Source organism: Melospiza melodia, chromosome 1 (assembly GCF_035770615.1).
Source record: "Melospiza melodia melodia isolate bMelMel2 chromosome 1, bMelMel2.pri, whole genome shotgun sequence".
Taxonomy (NCBI): Eukaryota; Metazoa; Chordata; class Aves; order Passeriformes; family Passerellidae; genus Melospiza; species Melospiza melodia.
This window is the reverse complement of record NC_086194.1, coordinates 131,878,290-131,905,882: the sequence shown is the minus strand read 5'-3', so window position 1 is coordinate 131,905,882 and position 27,593 is coordinate 131,878,290. Positions and strand designations below refer to the sequence as shown.

General features: G+C 38.3%; 1 protein-coding gene across 1 annotated transcript; it reads right to left on the bottom strand.

Annotated features, from left to right (window-relative positions):
• Window positions 1–605: 605 nt before the first annotated feature.
• UBE2V2 (ubiquitin conjugating enzyme E2 V2) lies at window positions 606–27,200 on the bottom strand. Its single transcript, XM_063168524.1, has 4 exons — window positions 27,109–27,200; window positions 10,512–10,657; window positions 7,055–7,180; window positions 606–1,471 (listed from the first exon to the last, which is right to left on the bottom strand). The coding sequence occupies exons 1-4, from the start codon at window positions 27,122–27,124 to the stop codon at window positions 1,325–1,327; spliced, it is 435 nt and encodes a 144-aa protein (XP_063024594.1). The 5' UTR covers window positions 27,125–27,200; the 3' UTR covers window positions 606–1,324.
• Between the last annotated feature and the right edge of the window lie 393 nt (window positions 27,201–27,593).

Below are 27,593 nucleotides of genomic sequence, written 5' to 3'. Positions count from 1 at the left end.
CAAATGATTAATCTTAAGCAGATGGAAATATGATGATCTGTAGCACAGGTGTGATTTTTAGTAAAGCTTCCTGAAGTTTCTTTTTTGTGTGTTTCAGAAAAGGCAAAAGCGGAACAGACAAGGAAAAAAGGCAAGTAACATAAAAGAGGAAAAAATGTAAGAAAACAAGACAAAGGACTGAGAAGTAGGACAGACTTCAGCAATATGATCCGAAAACTGCTTAGAGGTCAAGTAAGCAAAGTGAAAGTTAAGCTCATTTCTGGAAAGAATCTGGAGGTGAACTAAAGGGCAGATGGGTAGGCAAGGGGGTTTTGTTTGTTTTTATTTTGGGCTTAGTTTGGTGTTCGGGGTTGTTTTTTTTAAATATATTTATATACACACACAGAGAGTGCAAGTTTCTCTAAAGAAGTGATACTACAGGTGACAGAACTTACTCCCCTGCAACATATGGAATATCTTGACCTCTCAAGTAAACTAACCACACAAAAGTGATAAGAGCAAAAGGTGCACGTAACACCAGCAGCAATATTATGTTTGGCTTTCCACTACTTCTGCCAGTTACTGTACATATATTACATGACTATTATAGAAATGGCACAGCCTCAGACACTTTCCACAGTTTATTTACATTTTAAGACTAACTTTAATCTCAATCACATATCCATACATTTCCTTTGTTTCACTAAAACTTAAATGCATGGTTTATTAGAACAAAGACTGTAAACAAATATTTGCCATGTCCAATACATGTAACACAGGAGCTGCTTAACAGAAATTAATCCCCCCATTTTATAAATACAGGTATCAAAACAATCCTGAACATACTTTGTGACACTACTAGTAGTCGGCACCCACACCCTTGCAAAATTAAACAAGATGAGCAACGGTATTCACTGTACCTGCTACCTTAAAACAAATTTAACTGCAGCTCTTTTACTAAGCAAGATGGATAAAGCATGCCATTTATATTTTGCCTTCTCCAGAAATTATATTCAGTAACATATATTATTCCACAGCAATCTGACACTTTCTGTCATGCTTTCATCTTGTAAAACCTGAATTCCAATTATAGGCTATTTCAGGCTTATGCTTAAATGACAGTGCCTCAGTAAGAGAAAAAAAATAATTGTGCTGCCTTTTTCTCCCATAGTGCCTGAAAACATATTGGGCATACATATATTATATATATTCTTACAAATGTCCAGGTCATGTATACCAGCTGAAATTCTTTAATGTGTGGGTGTTTGCATTGTGAGATTTAATCAAGACATTACATGAGTAGAAGGTTGTTGTTTTAAGACAGAAGTTTGAGAATCAGCTAAAATTAATTATTGTAAGTTTGTCCCTCTGGAGGTTGTGGAAGCTTCATGTTTTCTTTGGACATCATTAGACGTCTTAGCTCTTGAAGTACAACTTTAATGCTATATGAATTTTGCCATTTTGCTAACACTGGTATGCTCCGTGCATCCACCTGGAAAAAGAAGAGAGAAATCTAATTTATAACTGAACACCAAATATCTACATAAATAACTGTTATCGACAGTTGCTCTAAGAAATGGTCTGAGCATTCCCTGACACCTTCTCTGTGGCATAAAGTCCCTGTGTTCCTAAAATATTTTAAGGAAAACAATCATATACTTACACACAGATACAGATTCTGCAATAAAATCCATGCAGGTGGACCCTTCCATCTGTGCTGCTACTTATATTAGTGTGAAGGAAAAAAGGATGGTAAGAGGACATCAGCAAACTGTTCACTGCAAAACTGAAACTGCTACCTCACAAAATTTATAGGTTTTTTTCAAATTACCCCCAAAAAGAAACAAATTATCACCTTCACAATGCTAATATATGCACCTTTCTAAAGGAACATTTCCCTTATTATTTCTTTGCTACAAGTACTGTTGGTGATTTCTTTCACACAGATATTACACGCTGCTTCTGATACATCTAGAGGCACTACATGTATTAAGAAATGTCTTGAAACACTGAAATAATTGATTTGTAATGCTTGGACATTTCTCAGTTCCCTGCATCCTTCTCACAGTAAGTCATCCTACGGAGCCGTGAAGATTACTGTACATCACTTACCAAGTGGAATATGAACTGAAAGGAAAGGACATGGGACTTCTACGCATTTATAAAACCTGTGGGACAATTTACACAATTATATTATAACAGGGAGGTTTCCACAGGAAAGTCAGCAATTGAAAGTCATCCTGGGAATTGTTCTGGCAGCAGGTTAATTCCCAACCCCTGCATGGAGGAACTTAAGAGCACAGAGGGGCCTACAGCTGTGCAACTGCAAAGCAGGCCCTGGGGCAGGAATAGGGCTATTGCATGCTACTGGATTCCTTTGGTAGAGTTTCAGCCCATATGGCTACAAGAGTGCTGGAAACCACTGGTTTATGATTTAGGTAGCATAAAACATCAAGAAGTTTCTTATCCCATCTTAATTAGGGCAAGCTGAAAGAAAAAAAAAACCTGGAATCAGAAATGTTAACACAGATGTTTTATTTCTAGATTATTTGAAGTGAGGCTATTTTCAGAACACCAGATGAGACTAAACCTTTTTGTAGGAGGAAACTGAGGCCAAGGTTTAACAATGTGCTGTCTTGGGCAGCAATACTATCCCAAGAAAGTTATGTTCCCTCTCTTGTTCCTTTAACAGTGCTACTGCCTATCAGCTCAGTTAAACCATGTACAGGGAAATACTTTGTGATCTGAACTGACAGAACCCACCTAGTTTAAAGCACCACCTTGGAAAGAAGTCCCTAGGTAGGATCCTTGACCTTATTTACAGCTCAGCACTTAAAAGCATTTCTTTTCACACAATGTTCTGCTCAGAGCTGGGAACCCCTTAAAGTCAGCAGAGTTGCCAACAACAACTTGTATCATCAAGCTACAGTAAGAATGGCAGTAAGACGATTTAATAATTATTGCAAACATTTGATAAAAAAGAAAAATACCATAAAAATAAAAGCTAAACTATGGAGCAACGTCATGCCAGTTTAAAATACATGAGTGTATGAGCCAATACAGAAAAAGGTTTGAAAGTTAGCACTGGTGAAATCATCACTGTAATTCCTGTACTATTGCTACTTTTTTAAAGGGGTATTTGGGTTAACGTGGTAGATAGGATGCAAAATGGCTGGAAAGGAAGTTGCCCTGGGACTACAGAAATTAACAATCTAACTTCAGTCTGGAAATTCTGCTTTCACACCATCCTCCTTGCCCTTGCTTCTCCTCAATTCTGCCTTTGTCGGTTCCCTCAGGTCTGGACATTTGCCTCATTACAGCACACAGCAGCCAGTCACCACTGCTGTTCAAATAATGCAGTTCTACAAAGACTGGAACATGAGAGCTGATCACTTAAGAGTAAGCTCCTCCTGGTTTTCTTTTTTCCTGGGAATTTGCAACAAAAAAACTCACAGACTGCAAACTCTGCTTTAACATTGCTGTGAATGTTTTCTGACTAAAGACTGCTGCAACACGACATTTTTGTTGCTTGTTTATCTCAAGTCTCTTTTCTGCAAGTCACCAACTTCTTTCATAACATCTTGCAGCAGTAAAGATTTTGGCTCAGGTTCTGTTTTCTGTCTTGCAGAATTGATTTCCAAGTTAGTGCATAATAAACTCACTTTATGAAGAACAATGATAAGACATTTAAAGACATTTAAGAGAGTGACACAAACTATGTTCAAATCACACAAAAGCATAAGGTAATATTCAAATGCACATCCTGGAACACAGGGAGACATTTCAAGGTCACATAAAAGCTAATAAAGCTGCAAACTGCAATCTGAAGACTATTTAGACTATTTTATTGGGGGGGTACACCACTGTGGAACCCTGAATAATAAGAGAAGCAATCTATGAAATGCATTATTTTTTTAAACAGTTGAAAATAAAAATAATTTTACACAATTATACGAAGTATTTAGTGTTTACAATGTTCCAAGTAACTTCAACAAGAAGCAGCAAATGTCTACAGCCAACATAGTCAAAGCAGTAACTGGGCAGCTTACAGATTTACAGCTGAGAGTCCTAAGTGATTTAAAAGTAAACAAGTATTTCCAGCTGTAAATGGTATCCTAACGAACAGAAGTGATTGCAAATCCTGCAAGATACACTGCTGAGGAGCACTATCACAGATGCAAAAATCAGACAACCTCAAAAGAAAATGGGAAAACAAACAGCACATTAGAATGCAACCTGTGTTATCAATATGAGATAAGTAAGTAAGTCTCCAAGAGAAAAGACCCTGTAGCATTAGCAATAATAATCTACAGTTTTACAACAGTGATGCCATTAGCACATAAAAGCATTTTGTGCAGCTCTACACAAGTACTTAGACTTGTTTTTCTGACCTTAGTAACCTAATTCTGTACACAAATACAGCAGATCCATAGGTAAGTTAAAAAGAAAAAACCTACAAACTTTTTTCTTAACTTGCAGATACGAAAAGAAAGACAATTTAACGGGGTGCCTCAGAGCACCTTAGTCTTTTGAGATAAAATATTCCTGAACTAGTTCTCTCCTCTCCTGCAGTAAATTTATCAAAGAGTGATTCCTGAAGATATGCTGCTGGCAGAAAAGTTACTTACAAACTCCTCTCTCACAGACTAATCAAACAAAAAGTCAATAAAGTTGTACCTGTCAGTATTGATAAATTCATTACACACATGCCCTTTTCATGCAAAGAGTAGAGGAATTTCTGAGTAAAGGGATTTTTAATCAAGAAAGTAGAGAACCACTGCCCACAGAGCAGTATGAGAATAGCTTGCTCAGATCCCTAGTAACTACACTTATCCATCTTTCCCCTGTACCACTCACACTCTAACTCAAGAGAAATTATCACCCTCTAAAACCCCCAGTGTGGGCCCTACTTTTCCACAGATGTTAACTGGCACACAAGCCTACCAAGCTAAGACAAAAAAATTTCAGCTGCTGTTTGTCTCAGGCTTCTTTTCAGCAAGTCACAACTTCTTCCTGACATCTACAAGCAATGGGACCAAACGCCGGCCACATGTCAAAACCCAGGGTGCCTGCAGAAGCACGGATAGTAGAGGAAGTCTGCAGATGAAACCCTGCCATTAATTCAAAGAATTCAAACCACTTATGATCTATTAAATGAAAGATGACCAGAAAGTGGGAGAACACCTTGGAAGAAACATGAAGGAGCTATGAGGAAGCAGCTATACCAACTGCTCCAGGATGCTGAACATGCCCCACTGTTTGTTCCACAGTTCCTCTAATGACCACAAAGACAAAATAAGATAAAATGCGAGACACTGGGACAATGGGGTCATTAAAAATTATATAATAAATGTGTTTTAAATTCACTACTTATGAAAATTGCTTTCATTAAAAATACTACTTATTCCCATTTAAACCCATCAGGAAAAAAAAGAAGTTATGCATTTGCATAGGAAATCCTTCATAATATGTACAAGTTTATCTTCTGGGGCAAAAAATTAATGATGGTTTGATGTAAAATTATTAACTTACTAAAATCAATTTTTCCTGTAGCAGTGAGTCAATTTGAACAGTGCTTTTAAAACAACGACACAGATTTCCTGGCACAGTAGTCACCCTGTTCCTCAGCAAGCTGAGTGAATGTAGACTTTTCCAAACAGAAGTTCAAACTTACTGGCTTCAGTAAACAAGAGCCTTCAGGCTCTGCTAGTCTAAGGTCCTGCTTCTGAAAACCAACACCTATACCTTGAGGTATGCAGAGATTAAGCCATGATAGCATATTTCTTCACTGAATCAGAATAATACACGTTCCTATGGTACTAGGAAGAGGTATGAAAATCATCTTCCAAACATACCCATAAGCAGCTTTTGCTTCTCACAACTTCTCAATAAACACACACCCTTAGTCAACAAGCCACACTTGTGATTAAGGCATGAGCTAATTTGCAGATAGCAATTTTAACAGGATATTCAGGTAGAGTAAGATTGTTAGCTACATAAAAGTATTTTCAGAGTAATTTTAGACTATTTCTGAAGCATTAGTGAAATAGCTTTGGATGACCAACCAGAACACCACTCTACAACCTACAACAGCTCAAAATATCCCCTGAGAACCTCTTCCCCTGCTACAGTCATTGAGACACTTGACCTTCACACTTCAGTACTGTTAATTACAGAAATGCAAGTCCATCTTTCTTGTAAATCTCACAAATTATTTAAAATCCAAATATGCTAATGCACCTTTAGGTGTTGCCTTAACCCAACTACTCTGCATTCACTAAAGACAAATGTACCCACAAATGGTGATTGTGTTTGTGATTGTGCTTCCTGCTGACAGATGCACACACCACTGCAAATGCAAGGCAGCTCACAGCTCCTCTCTGAGCAAAGGGGCACCCCAGTTGCTCACAGAATTTAAGAACCTGGTGAGTAACAAGCTTGCCTGAGCTGCTGCCACAGCTCCTCTGTGAACTCATCCCACCCTAACTGCAGGATCAGTGAAAGCAACTTACTGCAAATTGACCTTTAAAATGCAAGTGATTACCAGCTATATCAAAAGGTCTTAAGACCGAAGTTCAGAATCTCACCTTGGATTTGAATAAATCCAGTATAAAGGAAACAAGAGTATAAATACAACAGTTCATTACATCCAGAGTGAGTCTCATCAGGAACAACCTCAATTTTTAATTAGTGGAAACATCAGACAGAATCTGTAATATTCCTGCTACAATACGAAACTAATCCCCTTTTATAAGAGTATTATGAGGGAAATACCTACACAGAGCTTAAACACTTGTTGTTTTCCTGTTCAAAACTAAAACCTCCATATTCATTTAAAAGAAACAACTGTCTTAATATTATAAATAATGCTCATCTCATTGGTAAGCCATAAAAAAACCACAAAGATTTGAAGAAATAGGCCACCAAATTTCAATTTAAATCTGTATTTATACTATAAAAAATAAAATAAATTAAATAGAAAGCTCTGTGCAACATGCATATTCCTCACCTGATTGTCACAGAAATATTTTTAGTGTAAATTAACAACATGATTGATCTTACCATTTCAACTTACCATTCCATTGGAATTATTTATTCCATTCATATTAATTTTAGTAACAAATCTAACTGTAGGAGGTGCTTCTGGGTATTTAGGTCCACACTCTACTTTCAGACTGTATATTCTGTTTTCATAGTTTGTCTAGAAAGCAAAAAAACAGACTAATGCATTTTACTGAAAGCTAAATATTAAGAATTTTTTAAAAACAGAACAAAGGCAAGAGGAATAACAATTATGAAATATGAAATAAATATAAATTTGTTCAAATTGTATACCAACTGAAGGTCTTGGATTACTGACTGATTTCCACTGTTTTGGCAATATTGATTACTTCATGGTTATGCATAAATTACACTGCTTTTTGACTACACCATACACAAGTTTTAATACAATTCTGTTTTTAATTCACATTTGCTCTCATCCTTTCTATCCACCTGCATCCTCAAAACAACACAGTACAGGACTAAGAGAAATCAATTAGCTTTAGGAAAATTACCGCCTTCCCCCATAATGAAATACGTAATACTATAAAAAAAAATGGAAATGGAGGAAGACAGAAATGCCAATAATTTAACAGTTAAGATATAAGCAAAACCAAAATAAAAATATAACCTGCAAAAGAAACATATCCTGGAAGTAGTTAGCACTACAGAAATATCTGAAATTTCTGCAGCTGAGAATCACTTGGGTTTACTGGAGGATTTATGAGCTTGGACAGTAAAGTGACTGCTAGTTTGCAGATGTCATTCCAAAGTGACCATGGAACAGATAATTCTAAGTGCAAGTATACTTAGAATTAGATATGGTTCTATTTTTTTTTTATCTTGTCAAGTAGGCCATACCAAAGATCAATGCTTTGCTGGTCACTGATGCACGTGCCTCTGTGTTCCAAAATGAAAATTAACTCCATTTCTACACCTGCTTTTGCACTGGCACAACAGAAAGAGCCAACATGAACAAAAAAGCAGCAACATGCCTCTCAGCTTTCCAGAAGTAGCATCTTTAACCTGTTCTGCATCAGTCAGCTATCACTCACTCTCCAAGCAGAAGCATCAACTACACAGCCAAGCATCAAACAATGGGCTAGTCTGTGGTTAATTAAAATGCAGAGTGAAAACAGGACTACTGAAGCACCCTAACCATGTACCATAATTTTTGAGCATGCACAGAGACTGAACAGCAAGTAGGTCACAAAGAAATAGCAAAAACTAAAGGTTTTCCATGACTCTTTCCCATTACTGTGAGTGTAATTAGGCACTGGACAAGGTTGCCCAGGGAGGCTGTGCCCAGTGTTCAAGGCCAGATGAGATGAGCTCTTGAGCAACCTGGTCTAGCGGGAGGTGTCCCTGCCCATGGCACAGGATGTTGAACATCCTAAGGATGAGCTTAAGGATCTTTAGGGTCCCTTCTAACCCTTACTATTCTGATTCTATGATTAAAAGTTGAAGGCCAGATAGAAGTCATCTTATCCTGCTACAGGTAACATTGCTGCTGCCACAGCCAGAAAACACAGTAACTAAAATTCTCATTATTCATTCAGCCAGAACAATTTTCTTCCCCAGAGAGGGATGCTGTCAGTTACAGTGAAAATAGGCCAAAATGTATATAATTCTGCTCACAACTCTGGAAAAACCCAAGAACAGCACTCATTCTCATTCTCTTATCCAGGTGGCTTCTCAATTTTGCTCAATTTATCAAGTCATTGTTTTACTGCAAGCCAGGGATCCCTGGCCAGCTTCCCAAAAAAACTAAAATTCCATTTTCTGTAAGTCAGAAAAATGTTTTCATTAATTCAAAACAAATCTTAACCTCCTCTCTTGCTGTTGGGTCACCTTTCCAATGAAGCAATAAAAAATCTGATAAGCAATTTATTTTTTTTTTACAGCTGTAGTGAAGCCTCATGTGAGAAGAACTTCATGGACAGTATTAGCAACTTTCTCCATGTTTTGCCTAACTGTACTATCTACTTAACTCAGCCAATTCCCAAAAACACTCATCTTCTACAGGCCCTGAATGTAGATATGCAGTTCTTCTCAAGGTGCTGTAACTGGTTTGGGAGCTGGTGGCTTTCACTTTCTGCAGTCACTACATATTGCAAGTCATTCTATCTGCAAGGCTGTGTGTCCCTGAAATGGCACAAGATATATTTTTTGCATACACTCTTTATCATAAAGAAAATAAACTCACAACACTACAAATTGACCAAGACTAAAAAGTGTATCCCAAGCTGGGCTAAGTACTTTCATTATTTTTTAAAAATACACGGGATCTTCTATAGTAGTATTATAAATTTAGTATTATAGACATCATAATCTCTTTTCAAAGATGTGTAGTAGTCTACCTTAGGTTGAACAAGAAAGCAGTCACAGGCAGTGCTGGAGGGTTTTTGGAGAGCCAGGGAGACCCCATGACAGCTAGGTCAAAATTTTCAAGTTTTTATCCCAACACATTAGACTACAAACTTTCTTCAAAATGGACTCCAACACCGATTCCACAGAAGCTAATATCCAAAGCATACAGTCATTGTGATTATGTATTAAATCTGCCCTCTCCCAGCTGCATCCAATTCTTAGGAGCTCAGCAAGGTCATTCAGGTGTTCAAAGCAGCCTACTGCAAGTGGCAAAGGACTTCCAAAAGAAATCTGAATTCCACTGAATCTATCTCTGGAACTCTGCTACTTTGGAAGACATTATTTTCACTGAGGCAGAGCTCTGATCTCTGTCTTGGACAGCTCGTTCCATAAACCCTGCAGCCCCAAGGACACACAAGACAGGTCTCACTCTAGCAGTGAAAGGCACGTGCTAACTGAGGGCTACTTAGACATACTCATTGAAAGGTCTCAGTTACACACTGATCTTTTGCATCATATTATAACCTAGGAGAAAGCGTGCAGTAAGTCAAGTAAAGTCCACTCATATCTGATATGGTTGATACACACAAGAGGTGATTACTTCTCCTGCAAATTGTGTCAGTCTGAATGACATTCTACAGACCTTCAAAGGTCAGAAGGATTAGAGGTAATTAGAAGCTGCTAGTCTTTAGGTATGATTCAAGTGAAATTCCAACACTGTTATACTGAAAGACGCAATAAAACTTGTAGAAGTTGAAAATGCATTGCCAGTTTACTACAAAATTGGAATTATCAGGCACATGTGACAAAATAGGGAAAGACAGTTACCTGTTTATTGTACTATCAGTGTACGCTTATGTTCAGTAACAGTGGAAATACAGAATTAATATATTCATAACTAAGTAAAACATGTCTCAGATCACAACTGGCTTTTACAGACAGCTGCAGAAACAGGGAGGCTAGCCTGAAACACTTACATGCCAGAAAATGAAAAATTATACACTATTTCTACAAGTTTATACATTGAATTTTAACTATTCCATTACACTGTAGAATAGTAACATTTTTTTATGTTGTATTGCCTAAAACCTAACAAAAATTATTTATTTCATCACACTTACCCTTGGTGGCCCAATAATCATTCCTGTCCATCTGGTGAGTGTCATATCTTCATCATCTTCAAGGCCCCAGCTTACTGTACCATCACCCACTCCCTTCTGCCCTTCTTCAAGTTCTTCCAACAAGCGAAAATTACGAGGTACTTTAACTAGAGAGAATGGAACAACGTAATTAATACTGCTCACATTAAGGAAAAGGTAACAACTTCCTTGCTTTTATATGTTACACACTGGCAACTGCTCAATGTATTTTCCAAGTCAAGCAAATATTGCCTGCACAAATTTATTTAGCATCTAATTGCTTTGAAGCAACTAACTGCTTCACTGGAGGTTAATTGCTACCAAGTAATATCAAAACAAGTCATGAAATAGAAAATAGGAGAGCTCTCTTTAGCCTAAAATGGCTTAGTTCAGATTCTCTTTCCCAAGCACAGCCTATTTCAAAATCAATTGACTGTCTGTCAAGTTCTAATCAACCAGAATCCACATTAAATCAATACAGCAAATTTACTCCAAAACAAAATTAAAGAATGTAACATTTAACACAGATTATCCTAATAAATGTCAACTGAAGACTGAAATATTTTCACTTGATTACACTCATTTTTAAAAAAAACTCAACAAAAGACTAATATCTGAAAGCAAATTGAAAATCAAGTCTTTTTTAATCTAGTGATTAATACTGCCACTTGCCAGAGGAGAAAAAAAATAAGCACAGAAGCACTGATTAAATTGTTAAAGAGAGATAAAGACATATTCACAACAGAATACAGAGATTAACTGCCTTTACAGAGCACCAACTAATAGTCACTAACCAAACTATAATTACAGGATTTTTATTATTATTAATGAAAAAATGCAGATATTGACAGATATTAAACAACACGATGCTCAATTGCTTTACAGCATCAGCTAAAATGGTACTTCAGCACTGAGGGAAGAAAGGTAATTAACACTTGTGCATGCAATCATGGAATGCTTTTATTTTCAAATAAAATATGCACAATGATGTAGTAACAATAGTATAATACCATAAAACTTCCACTTAGCTATAGCTGCTTATAATTACTTATTTTTTCTTATATCTTCTTACAACTATAGTATTACCCATTATTTTCACTAGAGATCCTTTCCAGTACTGTAAGAATCCAGGTGCTCCATAAAACTAAAAATTAAGACTGGGTACACACAATGTTATTATCAAGTTTGAAAAAGATGAAGATTAAAGAAAACTGTTTTGCACATCAGTTATTCAGGTTTGTATATCACTGTGATTTCAGGTTTTACATTACCCTAGTCTGTTCTCCAAGCAGTCTCTATGTAAGAAATCAAGAGTTTTAATGTATTATATTATTATTTAGTGGGATAATTGATGCAGATATATACAGCAGTATAGATACACATACCTTTTAGCAACTCTTCAAATAGCTTATCTGGTAGAACCATAACTTCTCTTAAACAGTGTTTGAAACTTTTTTTTAGTAACACAGATTAGGGAGGCACTTCCAAAAACTGCACAAACTATTGTGTCCAAGTTCTCCAAATTCCCAGGGAAAAGCATTACGAGTACAGTATCAGGACAGTGGAAGGAAATGAAGTCATTCATGTACGGCCTCACCTTCCGTCCTGCCTTGGTGCTGCCACTCATCTGAGCCCTTACTGAGCTCCTTCAGCTTGCTAACTGAGCAGAAAATGACACATTTTGGTCTTCTCACAGCTTAACAAGCCAGCCCAGCCAGCACATGTGCTGAGAGCACCAGCAGAGTACATCAAGAAGCAGATCACATCTCAATTTTTTGACATAGAGCCTTTTAAAAACCTTCACTGAATGCATTTTCCCATCCTCTGGTCCCACTCTGATTTGTGACAAACATTAAGTGTGTACATTTATGTATCTAATTCTGACTAGAGATGAGAACTGACAATCACACCTCAACCACAAAGTTTTTACTCCACATTCATACAAGTTCTGAGGTGAGTCTGCCAAACCAAATGATAAAGTTCTACTTTGCGTCACATGACTGAATAGATTCTGATTGGTAGGTGCAGTCTCAAATTAAAAAAACCCACAACAACCTCCACCTACAAACCCCATGTACCTTAGCATTCACACATTACTTTAGGCTTCCCCAGCAGCTTAAATCCACCTTTTCTCAGAACCTCTGCTCTGACTGCAGAACTTCTGAGTCACAGTTTAGCTCTTTAAAAAGAACATAAAAGATGGTACCAAAGAGGATTTAAGCTTATTTCTGATTATGTGCCATCACCTTTCAGCACAGCCTGGATGACCCAGCTGCTCACTGTCCTGATGTTGCACACCTTCTCCCAGAATTCTGTTGCTCTTGCACTAACCAGGCTCCTCTATTAGCCAAATTGTCACACTAATTTAGCAAAAAAAGCTGGTTTTCCTTCAAGCAAAAATCAAATCCAACCAGTTAATCAAGTGAATTGACTCAGGAAAAAAGAACAACAAATGCCAGAGCTGACTGCTGTGGCTCTCAGTGCCTTCCTTTGCAACACCAAGGCTGTGAGGATAAAGGAGCTTTTTCTGACAAAAAGCCACTGCACTGACTCAGCTGTATCATAAAACTGTACCCAACACATTAAACTGGAGGAGATGACACTAGAAAACAACAACCCCTTATGATGAACTGACCTGTGTTCATCACATTTTTTCCATCATTTTATCTGTGCTCACTGATTCCCATAACTGCCCAAGGGGAGCAGTGAAGGACTTGGGAAACCTCCAGAACATCTCCAGAAAATAATTTAGATCTGCTCTGAAAAGAGACAAAAGCATCTGAGAGCAAGAGCCAGACTCCCCACACTAACATTCTTATCACTGCTAGAACTAAGTAGCAAAACACTGTTCTGAAGTTAAAAATAAGAATAAAAACACCTTGTGTTAAAAAAAAAATACACAATAATCCCAACTAAAAACCCAACACACGTGCACACAAAATCCTGTCAATAACAACAAAATTCTCCCCCCCCAAACCCACTAAACTGCTTCTATGTCCCTGGCATATATGACTAATGTTTTATCATCAATACTTCAAACTTCATTAAAGCAATTACTGAATGTTTTCATAGAAAACGTTTATTGCTAGATTTCTGACAAGTGACACAGAATAATGTAAAAATGAACGCAGTGGATTTAAAACAAACAAACAAACAACCTAACAAAAACCAACCCCTTACTATTATTTATAACTACAGACTTAGAAACTTCCAGCAAAATTAACTGGAATTAAATACTGTCTTGAGCATCCACCCCTGTCCTTGTGCATGCTATTGCACTCTACATGCTTGCTTTGATCATGCTATAACCTTTACACAAAACAAATTTACCTAGCTTGAAGAGTGGAACACACACATAAGATTGTGGTCTCTTCCCAGTAAAAAACAACAAGAACTTCTGTCTAGAAATCCAGTCAAGGATGATCTGGGTTTTCCAGACATTAAGTTTCCTCCTAGTATAAACAGGAAGTAAAAAAATTCCTCTTCTCACTATTTCAGATATTTCAGAAAGCAGTTTTATCTTTAATCCAGACAATGTAATTCATCAGATATTTGCTAAAAACTTTGAAATATTCCTGACTGAATTTGAGTAAGAATCGCTATTTCATTTACAGAATTTGGACAATGAAACATTTTCCTCTTTTCACGTGCAGCTCAGTAGCAGTATGAAATTACAGACAGCAGCACCATTCTTCAGCTGACTACCAGACCTCAGGTGTTCTCCCCAGTGCCACCTGCTCATGGGACCACGAAGCAGCTTCAGGCAGGCACAGACAGGTTGGTTTTACTCTCTGTAACAGGCATTCCTCAGCTAAAGCCTCACACTTCCAAGTGAAGGGGATTAAAACTGTCAATTTGAACACTGGCAGCACTACAGGCATGGTAAATTCCCTCAGCAGGCTGTGATTTACAGCTCAATACAACACTGCACCCAGCACAGTTCTTTGCAGTGATGGACTAAGGCTCTGCATGTGCAAACATAGATGGCTTCATCCAGATTAAGAAAACAAAAAGCAAAACCTCTCTTCACTTTATCTGCAAAGATCACTTCATTGTGGATTTTTTGACAAACAGCCTCCTGACACCCCTGCCCAAAATCTGTCACAGGAACTGCCAAGCAACTTCTACCAAACTCTCACAAACAGTTGAACTAAATATATTTCACGTAAACAAAACATCACTCATGTTTACATATACTAATAGTTTTTAATTTAAAAATTGAATCATGAAACTGGACTACACAAATCCATGAAATGATCAGTAAATTTAATACCCTGGAATTAGAAGAGAATGAAAGAAGACTCAGTAAACAAAGCCCCAAATTTAAGCATGAGGGTCTACTTTCATATATCGGAAGCTACTTCAGGCATTACATTCTAAATCACCAAGTTAATAGAAATAAAAAACACACTACCACAAAGGATGAGTGAAGAAAAAAGTTATAGCTATGTTTTGATCCAGAATCTGCATAACCTGAAAAAAAATCAGGAAAGAAAATAAAAAGGAATCTTCAGTGTCCATTAGCAGTACCAACAACTTTCACTAGAGTAACAAATGAGAATTGCCTAGATGAACCTGTTCTTGCTAAACAGAGTTCCCCAGTGGGTAATGTCAGATCACTCAGTGATGCAGTGATTACATCAGCAGCATCAAGACAGAACACACAATTGCACTTATGTGCACTTAAGTCTTGACAGACCTCACTGGATACATTAAATCACATTTTTAAACAGTTCACATGGACACACTCCTGCAAAGAGTTGGCAGTCCAAGCTCCTCACACATCAAATGATTCTTTGCTGTGTAACAGGCAAGAGTGGGATAACCTACACTCTGCTCTTGTTCCTGCAGGTTACAAAGCAAACCATAACCCAAACGTTTAATAGATTAGCTCAGAGTCTAATGTGTGAAGTTTTCTGTTAGACCTAAAACTATGGTTTTTAGAGTAATTGTCCATAACCAACATTCCATACCAACATTCAGCTTCTCTTAAAATCTCCCTCAGTTCTTGACTTGAATCACTCCTGAAAGTTACCTCAGTACCAGGACCATTTCACCATAGTTAAACCAGCACACCCCATACTACCAAGACTCCAAAAGACAGCTCTACAAACAAATCCTAACGTGCACACAAGAACAAGTTATATCAAAAAATCCTACATTAACACAATCAGATACTGTCAGGGATGCTATTCTTCCTGATTGAGATAGCTGTGTCAAGGAGTCTGTAGTATGAAAAATTTTGAATTTTTGAGTTGGCTCTTGCCCACTGACTTCCAGCAAAACAGAAACTGAAAAGTATGTTCAGCTTGGTAACAAAGAGAAAAACCTCTCAAACCCCATTTATCAGCTTCAGGCTCACAGCAAAGTAAGCATTTCCTAAGGACATGGAAAGGGGGGAAGGACGTCAGTCTTGCAAATTTCAAGCCATAAAACAATTTCTCCTGGGGCAGGGAGAGGAAGAAAAAAAATACAAAGAGAAACACAGAGAAAACAACTTGTTCCTTTCAGTCTCTGAGCAATTCATCTTGCTCTGGACAAAATGAAGTAAAAACCTGAAATGCTGTACTAACAACAACAGTCCACACACCCACAAAAAGAACATAAAACAACCAAAGCCTTAAATAGGCCCTGAAATGCCAATACATTAAAAACAACAAAAGAAACAAAGAAAAATTAAGGAGAGAGAGGAAAGAGGGTCAGGGCATATGAAATACTAACATACTCTATTCTGGCTGCAGAAGATATTCCTCTGAAATAAGCTTTTTTTTTTTTGTAAACTTGATGTGTATTCTTGTTTGCCAGTTGCCCTGCTCACACCACTTCTGAAACACACACAAGAAAAGCCTTACTATCACAAACCTACCATCAGGAACTATTGCCTGGTGTACCCTAATGGCATTGCAGTTATCTGAGGTTGATCACAATAACCAAGCTCCAAAACCCTGAAATATTTCAGTTAGTACAACAACCAAGCTGGACACGACAGTTTTATCTACAATAGAACTCCATTGCTGGCATTAGTAGTGGAATGCAGCAATTCAATAATGGACTTTGTTATTCTTGCTGCTCTTGTTTTAAAATCAAGTATGTTACTACACACATAGTAAAAGTCACTGTTTCCAATAACCAAGACATGATTCTTATTCAAGGTAAACTGATGTTTCCAAATGCTTTCCAGGAAAGTTTCAATGTATTTCAGTAAAATTCAAACTCATAATTCTTTACGTCAGTCATATTCATAAAGTTGCATTTACTCTACACTATTTTTCTCTATTTTCCTCCATCAAGTATGTCCCAAAGCAACAAAACTCGAGCAACAGAATATTCTGCATTTACAGTTTGAGTTTAAATTGAAAAAGTCCTATACTATGTTAACTGAAATGGTGAAACCAAGGTATTTAGCAGCAATAGGTGGCCCCTGCACATTGATCAGGATGAGGAATAAGGTACTAATCAAGTCTGAACCTCACAGAGCTGTAAGCAACATGAATTTAGGTTAGTCTTAATGAATTTGCAGATCTAACTATGCTTACCTGTGGAAATTTTCTAGGAATAGAAGTCAAGAAGAAAATCAGATGAAAATTCATTTCCACATAGAAATCATTCATCCCAAAAGAAATAAACAAGACAACTAACTTGAAGAATTAATAAGAGATAAGTAGAAGGTAAGACTCCACAGCTCAAGTAAGCAGATGTACATCAATGACCACTACAGAGCAAAGAGAGCACAAGGCCATTGGTTCACTGTGCTCAATGCTCACTGTAACTCAGAGCCAGTTTTGCTACAATTCTGAACAGGTATGAAGTGGTAAGAACTAAATGGGTTATTGTACTTCTTCGCAGGACTAAACCTATATATTTATATGGATATATTTATATCAAACACTATGCAGGAGCCCTGTAACTGATAAACCTCTTTCCCTTTTACAATATTTGACATTAAGTATGTTTAAGTATGTTGAAAGCACACAGGTTGGAAGACTACAAAGAAGAGGTGCAATTCCAGGAACCACACTGAAGCTAAGCTATGCATTTCATCAGGTTTTGGGTTTTGTTTTTTTCATGTAAAGAAATGTCAGTTGCTGAAAAACATTTCCCAGCATGAGGCAACAAAGAGCCACAGCAGTGTGAAAGCTACAACCCTTTATCTTAAAACCTAATTTTTGGTTAAAGCTAAGTAAAGTCATATTTGTTTTCAGAATTATATTGGTGAAAATTTCTATTAATTTCACCTAAGTGAAATCCTACATTTGATAGTATCTTAATAGGCAAAATCCTAACTTAAGCTAGGCTTCATGAAAATAACTTTCATAGGAATTTCCTTTTTATTTCAGTCCAGCCACAGCCATAAACATGCTAAATATGGCTTATATTAAGAAGGCAGCTAATGAGAAGCAGTTAATAGAGCAGAAGTCTCAGTCATTTACTGCAACTCAGCATTCAGATTTTGCTGGAGGGGAAAAGGGCTGGACAGGTATAGAGGTTATTTCTTTAAGGCAGGGCACTAATGCTACTTTAAAAAACAAACAAACAAACAACAAAACAATAAAGATAACATAGGTTTATAGAAGCAGGTTTTTTTCACCTGGCTTTCCATTTCATATGCATACTCATAACGTTAAGACACTACCTACTAGTGATAATAATTGAAAATGATAAATTCTACACAGAATGACATTTTCAGTGCTAGCTTTAGTTTCACTGGGGTGGGAAGAAATTAATTTCTAGACAGCTACCCATTAGTAGCTGGATTGGCAGACACATACCTGATTTACAAGCATGTTAAAATGGTTTAAACCACAAATCTTGATGCTGGAGTAAGAGATCTCAGCAGATCAAAACACAAAATTGATGTTGCAAAAGCAATCAATTTATTCAATGTTTCAGTTGCTGATGGTTTCACATTAAGAATGACGAGACCTTAAACTTGAGTTCTCCAGCAGAGTGCACATTCCAAATACAGAACTTCTTCGGGAAACATTTGTACAGTTTAAGGTTTTATTAATTATGTTTTAAAGTGTGAGAAATTACTAGCAAAACAAATAGGTACCTTACCAAGGCATCACATAAGCCTTCCCTTCCTTTATCTTGCCTCCTGAGTAACCAGAAGGAAGTGAGTTAACTCCTTCCAATAACTTTGATTTTTACCAATTCTGTTCCATAACCCACTGAATTATTTACTGAAGGCAGCCCTATGGACACAACTTTTCTATGATGGTCAGTATCCTCCCAGGAAAACACATCATATCTGTTAAATTTTTATTCACTTCTAATCATGCTCATGGCCTCTCCCCTCTTTCTCTGCTCCCCACTGCCACCCCTTTCCCCATATGCACCTTTTCCAGAGGAGCAGCAGATGGAGGTGCAGCTGCCATTAACTACCTGATTCATCAGAGCTGCTCCCACCTCTGACCAGCAGCCCTGGAGGAACCAATCTCTTAAAAATTCCATCAAGTTTTTTCCACTCTCCACATCTCTCCTTACCAAGGCTCATGCACCACTGAAAACCTCCATTCCACAGCTCCTGCAGCCCAATTTCCAAACGCCCTCTCCACTGCCCTGATTTGTTATGGAACAATATCCTACACATCCTAAAGCTGCACAAGGCACAGCAGTAAATAAGAGCAAGAGTCAGCACATGCACATCAGCGAGAAGAAGCACAGAGCAGTCAAGGCTGGATATGAGCACACACAGAATACAGCCCAGACCTGAGAGCAACTCCAGCTGAACTCAGCTTTGTCAGCAAGGATGCAACAACATCACTCTGTCTTGACACTTTGATGCAAACACCATCATCCTGAGTACTGCTGCTGGCAGGGAATGACTGATGGTGCTCATAAAAATTACACTAATGAAGAAGCTTGCTTCACTACAGATACAAATGCTGTTAAGACTACATAACAGAGAAGGCATAAGCGAGATCTTGGCAAAAACAAAGAGGGGGGAAAAAAGGAAAAAACCTCTAACCTTCAAAAAGTCCCATAATTTTTAAAAGTAATTAAAATACCTCATCCAAACAAACTTTTTTGAAAAGCTACCACAACAACAGAAAACTATAGCATAAATCCCACTAAACTGGACTGCAGTCCCAAAAGAAAATTGGTGTAAATTGCTTAAAAGTAGTTTTACAAATCTGCACCAATATTAGCAGCATTTCTTTATCAGTCTACATTATATCTAAGTGCATTTTTTTTTAATAAACAGTACACTGCATGACCAGTGATGCCTCACACTTTTAGAAAAACCATACAGGTACTAAACAATTAAGTCACTAAATAACTCATCAATTGACATCCATGAAGGGTGGAAATGCACAAAGCTGTCTACAGGTTTACAACTTAACTCTTTATAGGCAACCACTGAATGAAACACATGAGATACTAAAATTCACATGAGATACTAAAACCACCTTCCCATACGTTTTAGTGTATGAAATTAGAAAAGTGACACATTGTGATGCTTAGCAAATTGAGAATTACTGTTTCAATGTTGTACAAAACATGTAAGGCAGGAAGCCAGCAAACAGGAGTTAGAAAAGATAGCTGTCACTTCAAAAACCACCAGCAATATTAACTGTGATTTAATTGCTATTTCAAGTAGAAATCTTTCCAATTTCTACCTTGAGAAGTTATAAACTAACCCCCAAACTTGTTTAGTAAACTTGTTTAGTAATTACCCCATTATTAAAAGCACAAAGCTAAATAACAGCAGAAAAAAAAAATTAATGGAAGTTAAAATGGCTCATTTTTGAAACTTGCATTTTAAACCTGACTTTGTATTAGCAGAGAGAAAAAAATTATTTTAAACAGATACTTATTAAGTTACCTTTTAGATTACAATGACATAGAAACTTATTTTTCCCAGATAAAGGGACAGGAGGAGCAGGAGACTACAGGAACTCAGCAGAGGCCAATATTTCATCATGAAACAGCTTTCCCAGCATCTGCTTTAAAAGTTAAGAATACAATGTGTGACCCAGATAACATGAGGAGCATCAAGGATTTAGTCTAGCAAAGCTGTAAAGCTGTCTTAAACGGGTTACAAGTCATTGATTAGCAAACAGTTGTTCTAACATGTGCATGAAGGTCCTTTCCACCATGACTCAGCACCTGTCCACAGTACAAAACATAAAGATCCTTTATCAATGCAAAGAAAAAAATGTTATTCTTTCAGTTCTACACATAAGCATATGCTTATGGATATAATCAGCACATGCACCAATCACCACACATTTAGTAAAAAGAACTGCCATTAAATTATTTTCCTAGATTATTTTTGAGAGTCATACTTCAGCCTGCTATTTTCTATATGCTGTGGTATTCAAAAGTTCAAATTATTTAATATTTACATGATCACACATTCCATTTCAGTGAGAAGAAAGAAAACATGGAATGCCTTCTCTGGAAAAGTTCTAAGTTATATGAATAAAACTTGACATTTTACTGCAAATATACTGAATAAAGGACACTCCTTTTATATGTATTGGGCAAAATGTTTTGATTTACTCAAGCAAATTGCAAACACACTTAACTATCCAGTTTATGAATAGTCACAAACACAATGGAGGGAGGTGATTTTTTTTCTTTATGCTATTAAACACATTTAATGCAAGAATTTTAAAAAGAGCATACTGAATCTATAATTTGTCTGTTTTTAAAATCTAGTTGAAGTATTTCATCCTTCTGAAATAAAGATTGTAGAGCTCTGAAGTTCTAAGTGTTGAAGATTCCATTCCTTCCAAAATGCTAACTAGGAAATGCTTTAGAGTCACACACTTAAATCATCACATATTTTTGAAAAGGCTGTAAACCAGAAGCTCATGTTATTCAGAATCAGTCTGACAGCTTCACAAGTCATAAGTTTCTGCACTGATTCAATTCAAAATATTGTTTGAATTATATGTCATTAGTGTATTCCAAATGACAAATACAAAGAAAAACATTCTTTGGGCAGGACAGCATATAGTAAAACCCTTCTAAATACTTAAATCAAGGCTACTTTGAACACTTCCCCCACAGCACTTTCTTGTCTTCCCATGGTCTGTACTGAGGTTCCCACAGGATAACTGAGACAACAAGGCAACAAAACCTAACAGGAGTAGCTGAAGCTGATTAGTACTTTACATTAAGTTTCAGTCAAGATGAAATAAGAGCTACAGTGCAGATAAAATAGTGGATATACTAAAATAGCAGATAATACTGAAAGATAACAGATAGAAGAGATAATAGTAGATAAAAAGAGTAGGGACAGAGAGAGGAAAGGTCTGTTAACAAGAAGAGGCTGAACAGTTTCACAGCATGTTTTTAACACTGCCTCTGGAAAATGTTCCATAAGGCAAAACACAAACACTAACAAATACATATGTAATTCAATTCCACCAACTCCTCATAAGACTTGGAAATCTAATTCTTACATGAGAAGCCTTCTCATGCATGCTTAGGTTTATAGTACGGACCATTTGCCTCCAACTGCTGAAAGGCACATCCTCCTGAAACTGTGCTGTACCTTTATCCAGGCTAAAATTTTCCTACTATTCTGTAAGATTGTACAGAATAGTTTAGATAATGGGCTTCAATACTATGTCTGACAACATCCCTGAATTTCCAACAAGCTCCTAAACAAATAGAAGATTACAAAGTAGGCCACTTTTTTATTGCAGAGGTAAGTTGCTTTGCTGGGAGAACACTTACACAGCTATTGTGGCAGAAAGACATAAGTAGGTTTGTATTTAAAGACAGAGTTATAAAATACCAGGAACAAAGGCAGGAAAATGATACAGGCAAAACTCTGAGAAGAAACAGAGTATCTTGCCTATATATGTCCCAAAGCTGGAAAGAACTGATGGTCTATATATAGTTTTAAAGTAATTTGCAATCTAAACTTTTCTCAACCCAGCTGAAATTATGTGTGGTTTGTCAAGATGTTTTTAAGCAGGCAGAACAATCACAATTGCAATTCCTTGTGCATAGGACAGGATGGAAAAAATGCTCCACACAGAGTACTTGCTGCCTCATGGAACACAGTATTTTACTTCTTTTGTTTTGTTTGATTACTTGCAGCTTTAAGAAATCTGTGCTTACAGAGCTAACACTGTAAACTCACAGAACAAACTTTGAGGACTCTAAAATTCTAAAAAGCTCTTAAACTTCTTGGACCAGTTCTGAATAAATGAACAATATAGTGGAGACATAAAAGAGAACATGGGAGGGAGTAATACATCCTTTAAGGTAAAACACAGTGGATAAAAAACACATCTATTTCCTTGAGAAGGAAAAAAAAGAGGAAGGAAGCAAACATTGAACGGGTCAGAGGGAAAGAGAAGCCTACCTGTGCAGAGTTTTCTAGACATGAAGTTTAAACTATATCACATCTCCTACATGGAAAAAGTGGTCTTTAAATCGTTGCTTCTACATCCCACTTATGAATACATCCCCTTATTACTCCTCTAAATGGCTTTTAATATCTAGATGTCCCACACTCAGGGTATAAATCTTTACCCTACTAAGCACAGAAGAGACAAGACATCAGCTTAATTTGGAATGAAGAAGAAAAGAGTTTCAAGGCATTTAAGAGAAAGCATTGCAAAATATCTCACATTATAGAATATCTTGCAATTGTGGGTTTTAAGAGCGGAAGAAAAAAATCCGAACTTTCAAAGCAAAATAAACCAAAACCACCACCAGCACCAAAAGCCCCAGCCATTAGGCATGGCACACTCACTCCTTGCTCCACAGCTCAGGGAGTCCAGAATGCACTCAAGACCACTTCCAGCCCTTCATTTTTATCCCAGCTTCCTTACTGTAGTCATGCACACTTAGGACTGCTTCCACAACCACCAAGTGTTTGCAAATAGAAGTAAAAAATAAAGTTATGAAAATAAGTCACGGATGTTTATCGTGCCATTTCTACTCACAGAATCAATCATCTATAAAATCAAAGGGAAGGACATTTTTGCATGGGCAAATTAGGTTACACAATGAAGCTGTTTCATCCTTATAGAGTAGAATGACTGGAAATTAAAAGTATGGATTTTACAGAAAAATATTTCACAGGGATCTAGCCACGTATCTTTCAAACACACTTTCAAAAAAGGTTGCTCAAGACTACATGCTAGAAATAAATCAGGAATCTCGTACAATGTATTTTGACTGTAGATCAGTCAATTTTTCTTCCCTGAGCACCCAGTTTGAGCAAACCAAGGGGAATTTTCATTAACTCAGCCCCATCCACCCTCCCCCAAGCTACTGAAGCTCTCAGCTGAAGAGGAAGGAGACAAAAGCATTAGCAGCCCATAGTTACAGCACCATATTTGACACTGCTGCCTTAATTCTCCTATTTTCCCACATAAACTCTAACCACTTAGTGACACCATCAGTGCCTTTAGGGAACATTCACGTTACATATATATATATATATATCCCTATATATAAGGTATATAATATTATATGACATATCACAGGCAATGTAATACTAAGCGAGACCCAAATTATCAAAATGTAGAAATTAACTCCTCAATTAACTCCTTGCAATGATGTTTTTTATATGCTTCTTTTTCTCGAGATAGACGTGAGATGTTTAAATGGTATGCCTTGGTGAAATATTTCTTTTAACTTGAAACTGTGTTTATTTACATCTTCTACTATGTATTTTCAGACCCATTAACAGAATGAATCTCCAGCTAAGCAACATGAAACTGGATGATTATATATTACATATAGCTGCTCTCTTCTCTAGAAAACTGACTTGTTTGACCCCAGACCTCCAGCTGTACCCACACAAATAACCTAGATCAAGCTTCAAGCAGGAGTTGTAATATCAGATCAAACTGCAGCTTACAGACATCCATTTCTAGCACATGCAGTATCTACATGCAAAATTTACTTCTTACAGGTGATTTTAGAAAGCAAGTAAGATACTTGTTAAACAGCAATGTAGCACTGATATATACAATTACTTGGCACACATTAAAGAACAGCTATTTTCAAACTAAATTCTCTGCTGTTAAATGCACATAATTTGTTACATTATTGCTCACAGAATTAGCAAGCCCAGGAAAGGAATTTCTGGGATAAAAGACAGTTGACCTTAGTAAAAGTTTTGGTGTTGACTTCCTTGTTACAATTTCATTCCTTGACTTCATGCAGTCAATTTTTTTTTCTGAAATAAATAATGATGAAGTTGAACTTTATAGCAAGAGCAGACTAAAGTAACAAACCTAGGTAGATTTAAATCTTAAGTCTATAACAAAGTTAAGTCTATAGCAAATCATTCCCTGTCCTCCTCCACAAATGATTATAACACAGTTTCCTGGCAAGAGCAGTTCTGGGTGAAGTCTGAATTTTTACATACTATGTGGAAAGTATAAAACAAACCCCCCACCACCCCATGTGTGTGCCAATAAAAAGTCTCAGTATTTTCTCCACAAGAATATGTTGTTTTAGAAGCTCTGACTAATTTTCCCAGCAGTTTTGTTGATGATTCAGCCTGCTTGCTGCATTTTACTACAACAAATTAGTTTAATTTAATTTCTTCAACAAGATGTACATGCAGTACTGGCCCTTTACATTGTTTGGAGCAGTCACACGTATTAGGAGTTTCCTACATCTCCTCCTTTTTATGGACTTTAAGTGTGGCTGTATTTCTGAGGCAAAACCAACCCCCACTAATTAACTGCATATAAGAGATTTTAAAACAACTCTTGTAAGACTGCAAATAACACTTACAGCAGTGAAACCATCCAAGTTCAGTCAAAACCCATTTATTCTTATAGGGTTGAAGGAGAAAGAAAATAGCCTTTCTCACTACAAAGATTTTTTGCAGCTGATACTCTGCACTATCCAGGTAGAATGCCAAATGCCAGTGCTCAATACATGACCTAAACCAACTTTGCTTCCTTGTGTATTACAGGCAATCTCCAGTGTCAGCCTAGACACAAACTGAAGTCTTGCAGTGTTGCTCTGTAATAAAACCCTTTTAAATTTAGACAATAGGAAAAAAAGTAAAGAAGAATCCTAACACAACAAAATGCAGTAATTCCCAGATGAGCAAATACTTGGGTTTCTCTATATCCATTCTAGCTCAGTTTATCATAGGCAATAGCTATCTTTTTGGACTGCTCTTCCACATAAGGTGCAAAAGCTACTTCAAAAGCTACTTTATCAAATTCCACTCTGAAAATCCCACATCCCCAAACGTATTACCAAGTAGAGATGACTCTCCTTCCTCAAAAAAAAAAAAAAAAAACCAAACAAAACCCGCCCACAGGATCAACAGCAAGGTACCAAGACCAGTTTAAATATACAGATATTTCTTATCTTTTGTTATAGTCCCAATTCCCCAAAGATCCACTGGATTGGCAGCAGAAATAAATTAGTGGCCAACATTTACCCTAGACTAGCTGCTGAAGTCAATTCATTCACCTTTCCTGAGGTCTATATTAATCCCACTTATAAAGTCTCAGGGATGAGAGAAGAGGAAATAAGCCTCTGAAGACTTCAGGTTTTAGCACTGGGGGAAAGGTCTTATTGTATTTGAAGCTTCTCATGAAATGAAACTGAGACAGTCAAATCGTGCTTCTACATTTAGCACTTGAAGCAGTATTCTTGTCCCTTTCTTTGTCACCGCTTTCCACAACGTTCAGGCACACCATTGCTCCACACACGGTGCGCTGGTTACTGAGAGGGCTTCTGGGATGACGGGCAGCTCTTTGCCCTTAAATTTCACTATGAGAGACCCTTTGGCTTCAATGGATGCCACAGGGAAGAGAGCTCCACTCCTTCCCACTATGCTACAGTCACCACCAAAGTGAAGTGCCTTTGTCCCAAACACAACACGGGCCTAAGCCCTTCTCTCCCGAATAAAGAGGGGACACAGACAACCCTTTTATTTTAGATGCGGCTATACCACGTCTTCTGTGTTCACCCAGCAGTACACTGGGACAAATCTTCAGCACAAATCTTTCTTTCCTGCAGCATTTTCAGCAGGCTAACAGCATCTCCTCCCTTCCCCACGGACACCAGCATCTCTCCATCCATCGCTGGCCCTTGGCAGGTCAGTTCTCCCCTCCCCCGGCACTCGGAGCCCGGTCTCCCATCACGCACCCCAGGCCGGGCTCTCACAAGGATGTGGCTGCCCCGCGGACGGAAGGGATGGGGCCCAGGCCAGAAGTGAATTAGGAGGAATTTCTTCTCACTGGACATTGGAAGGGGCTGCCCAGGGAGGCGGTGGAGTCACCGTCCCTGGAGGTGCTTCAGGAAGGACTGGACGTGGCACTCGGCGCTGTGCTCTAATTGACAAGGCGGTGCTCGGCCATAGGTTGGACTGGCTGACCTCAGGGGTCACTTCCAACCGAACTGAACCTGGCATTCTGTGATAACCTGTCCCGGCGCCCCTGCAGCTTCCCTTTCCCCCCTGTCAGCAGACAATTCCTCCCCACTCGGCTCTTTCCCATCGGGGAGAGCTCGCCCCCCTCCATCCCGGCGAAAGCAGACCCGCCGCAGGCCCTTGTGGGGGCGCCTCCCCGGCCGGAGCCCAGCGCGCCGCTCTCCCGGGCCCAGCGAGCCCCCCCTCACAGACCTGTGGATCCGGCCATCTTGTCCGAGCCCCCCCCACACCGCTCCGGGCCCGCACGCCACGCGCGTCACTTCCCCTCGGAGCGGCTCCGTCACTTCCCGCCAGGAAGGACGGGGCGCATCCCGGGAGCGCGCGGGGCGGGCGGGGCCAGGGCACGGTGCCGGCATCAAGGCGCGCCCCCGTCCCGGGAGCCGGCCAGGCTCTGCCCCGCCGGCAGCGAGCTTCCCGGGCGTGCTCCCCTCTCTCTGCATCCTTCCCGCCAGCCCCCGTCCGTGCGCGTCTCTCGCCGGGCACCCGCTACGTCTGATCCCATGGGGGCTATTACACCTGGGAGGCAAATTCCCGTGGCTGCGTCCCTGCCCTGCCAACCCACTCAGCCCGCACCCCAACCTCCAGTAATAGGGAAGGCAGGACACAGCGGTGAAGCTTCACTTAATTTTTCTGGTTTTTCAGCTGGACTTCAAACAAGACATTTAGATTCAGAGGTC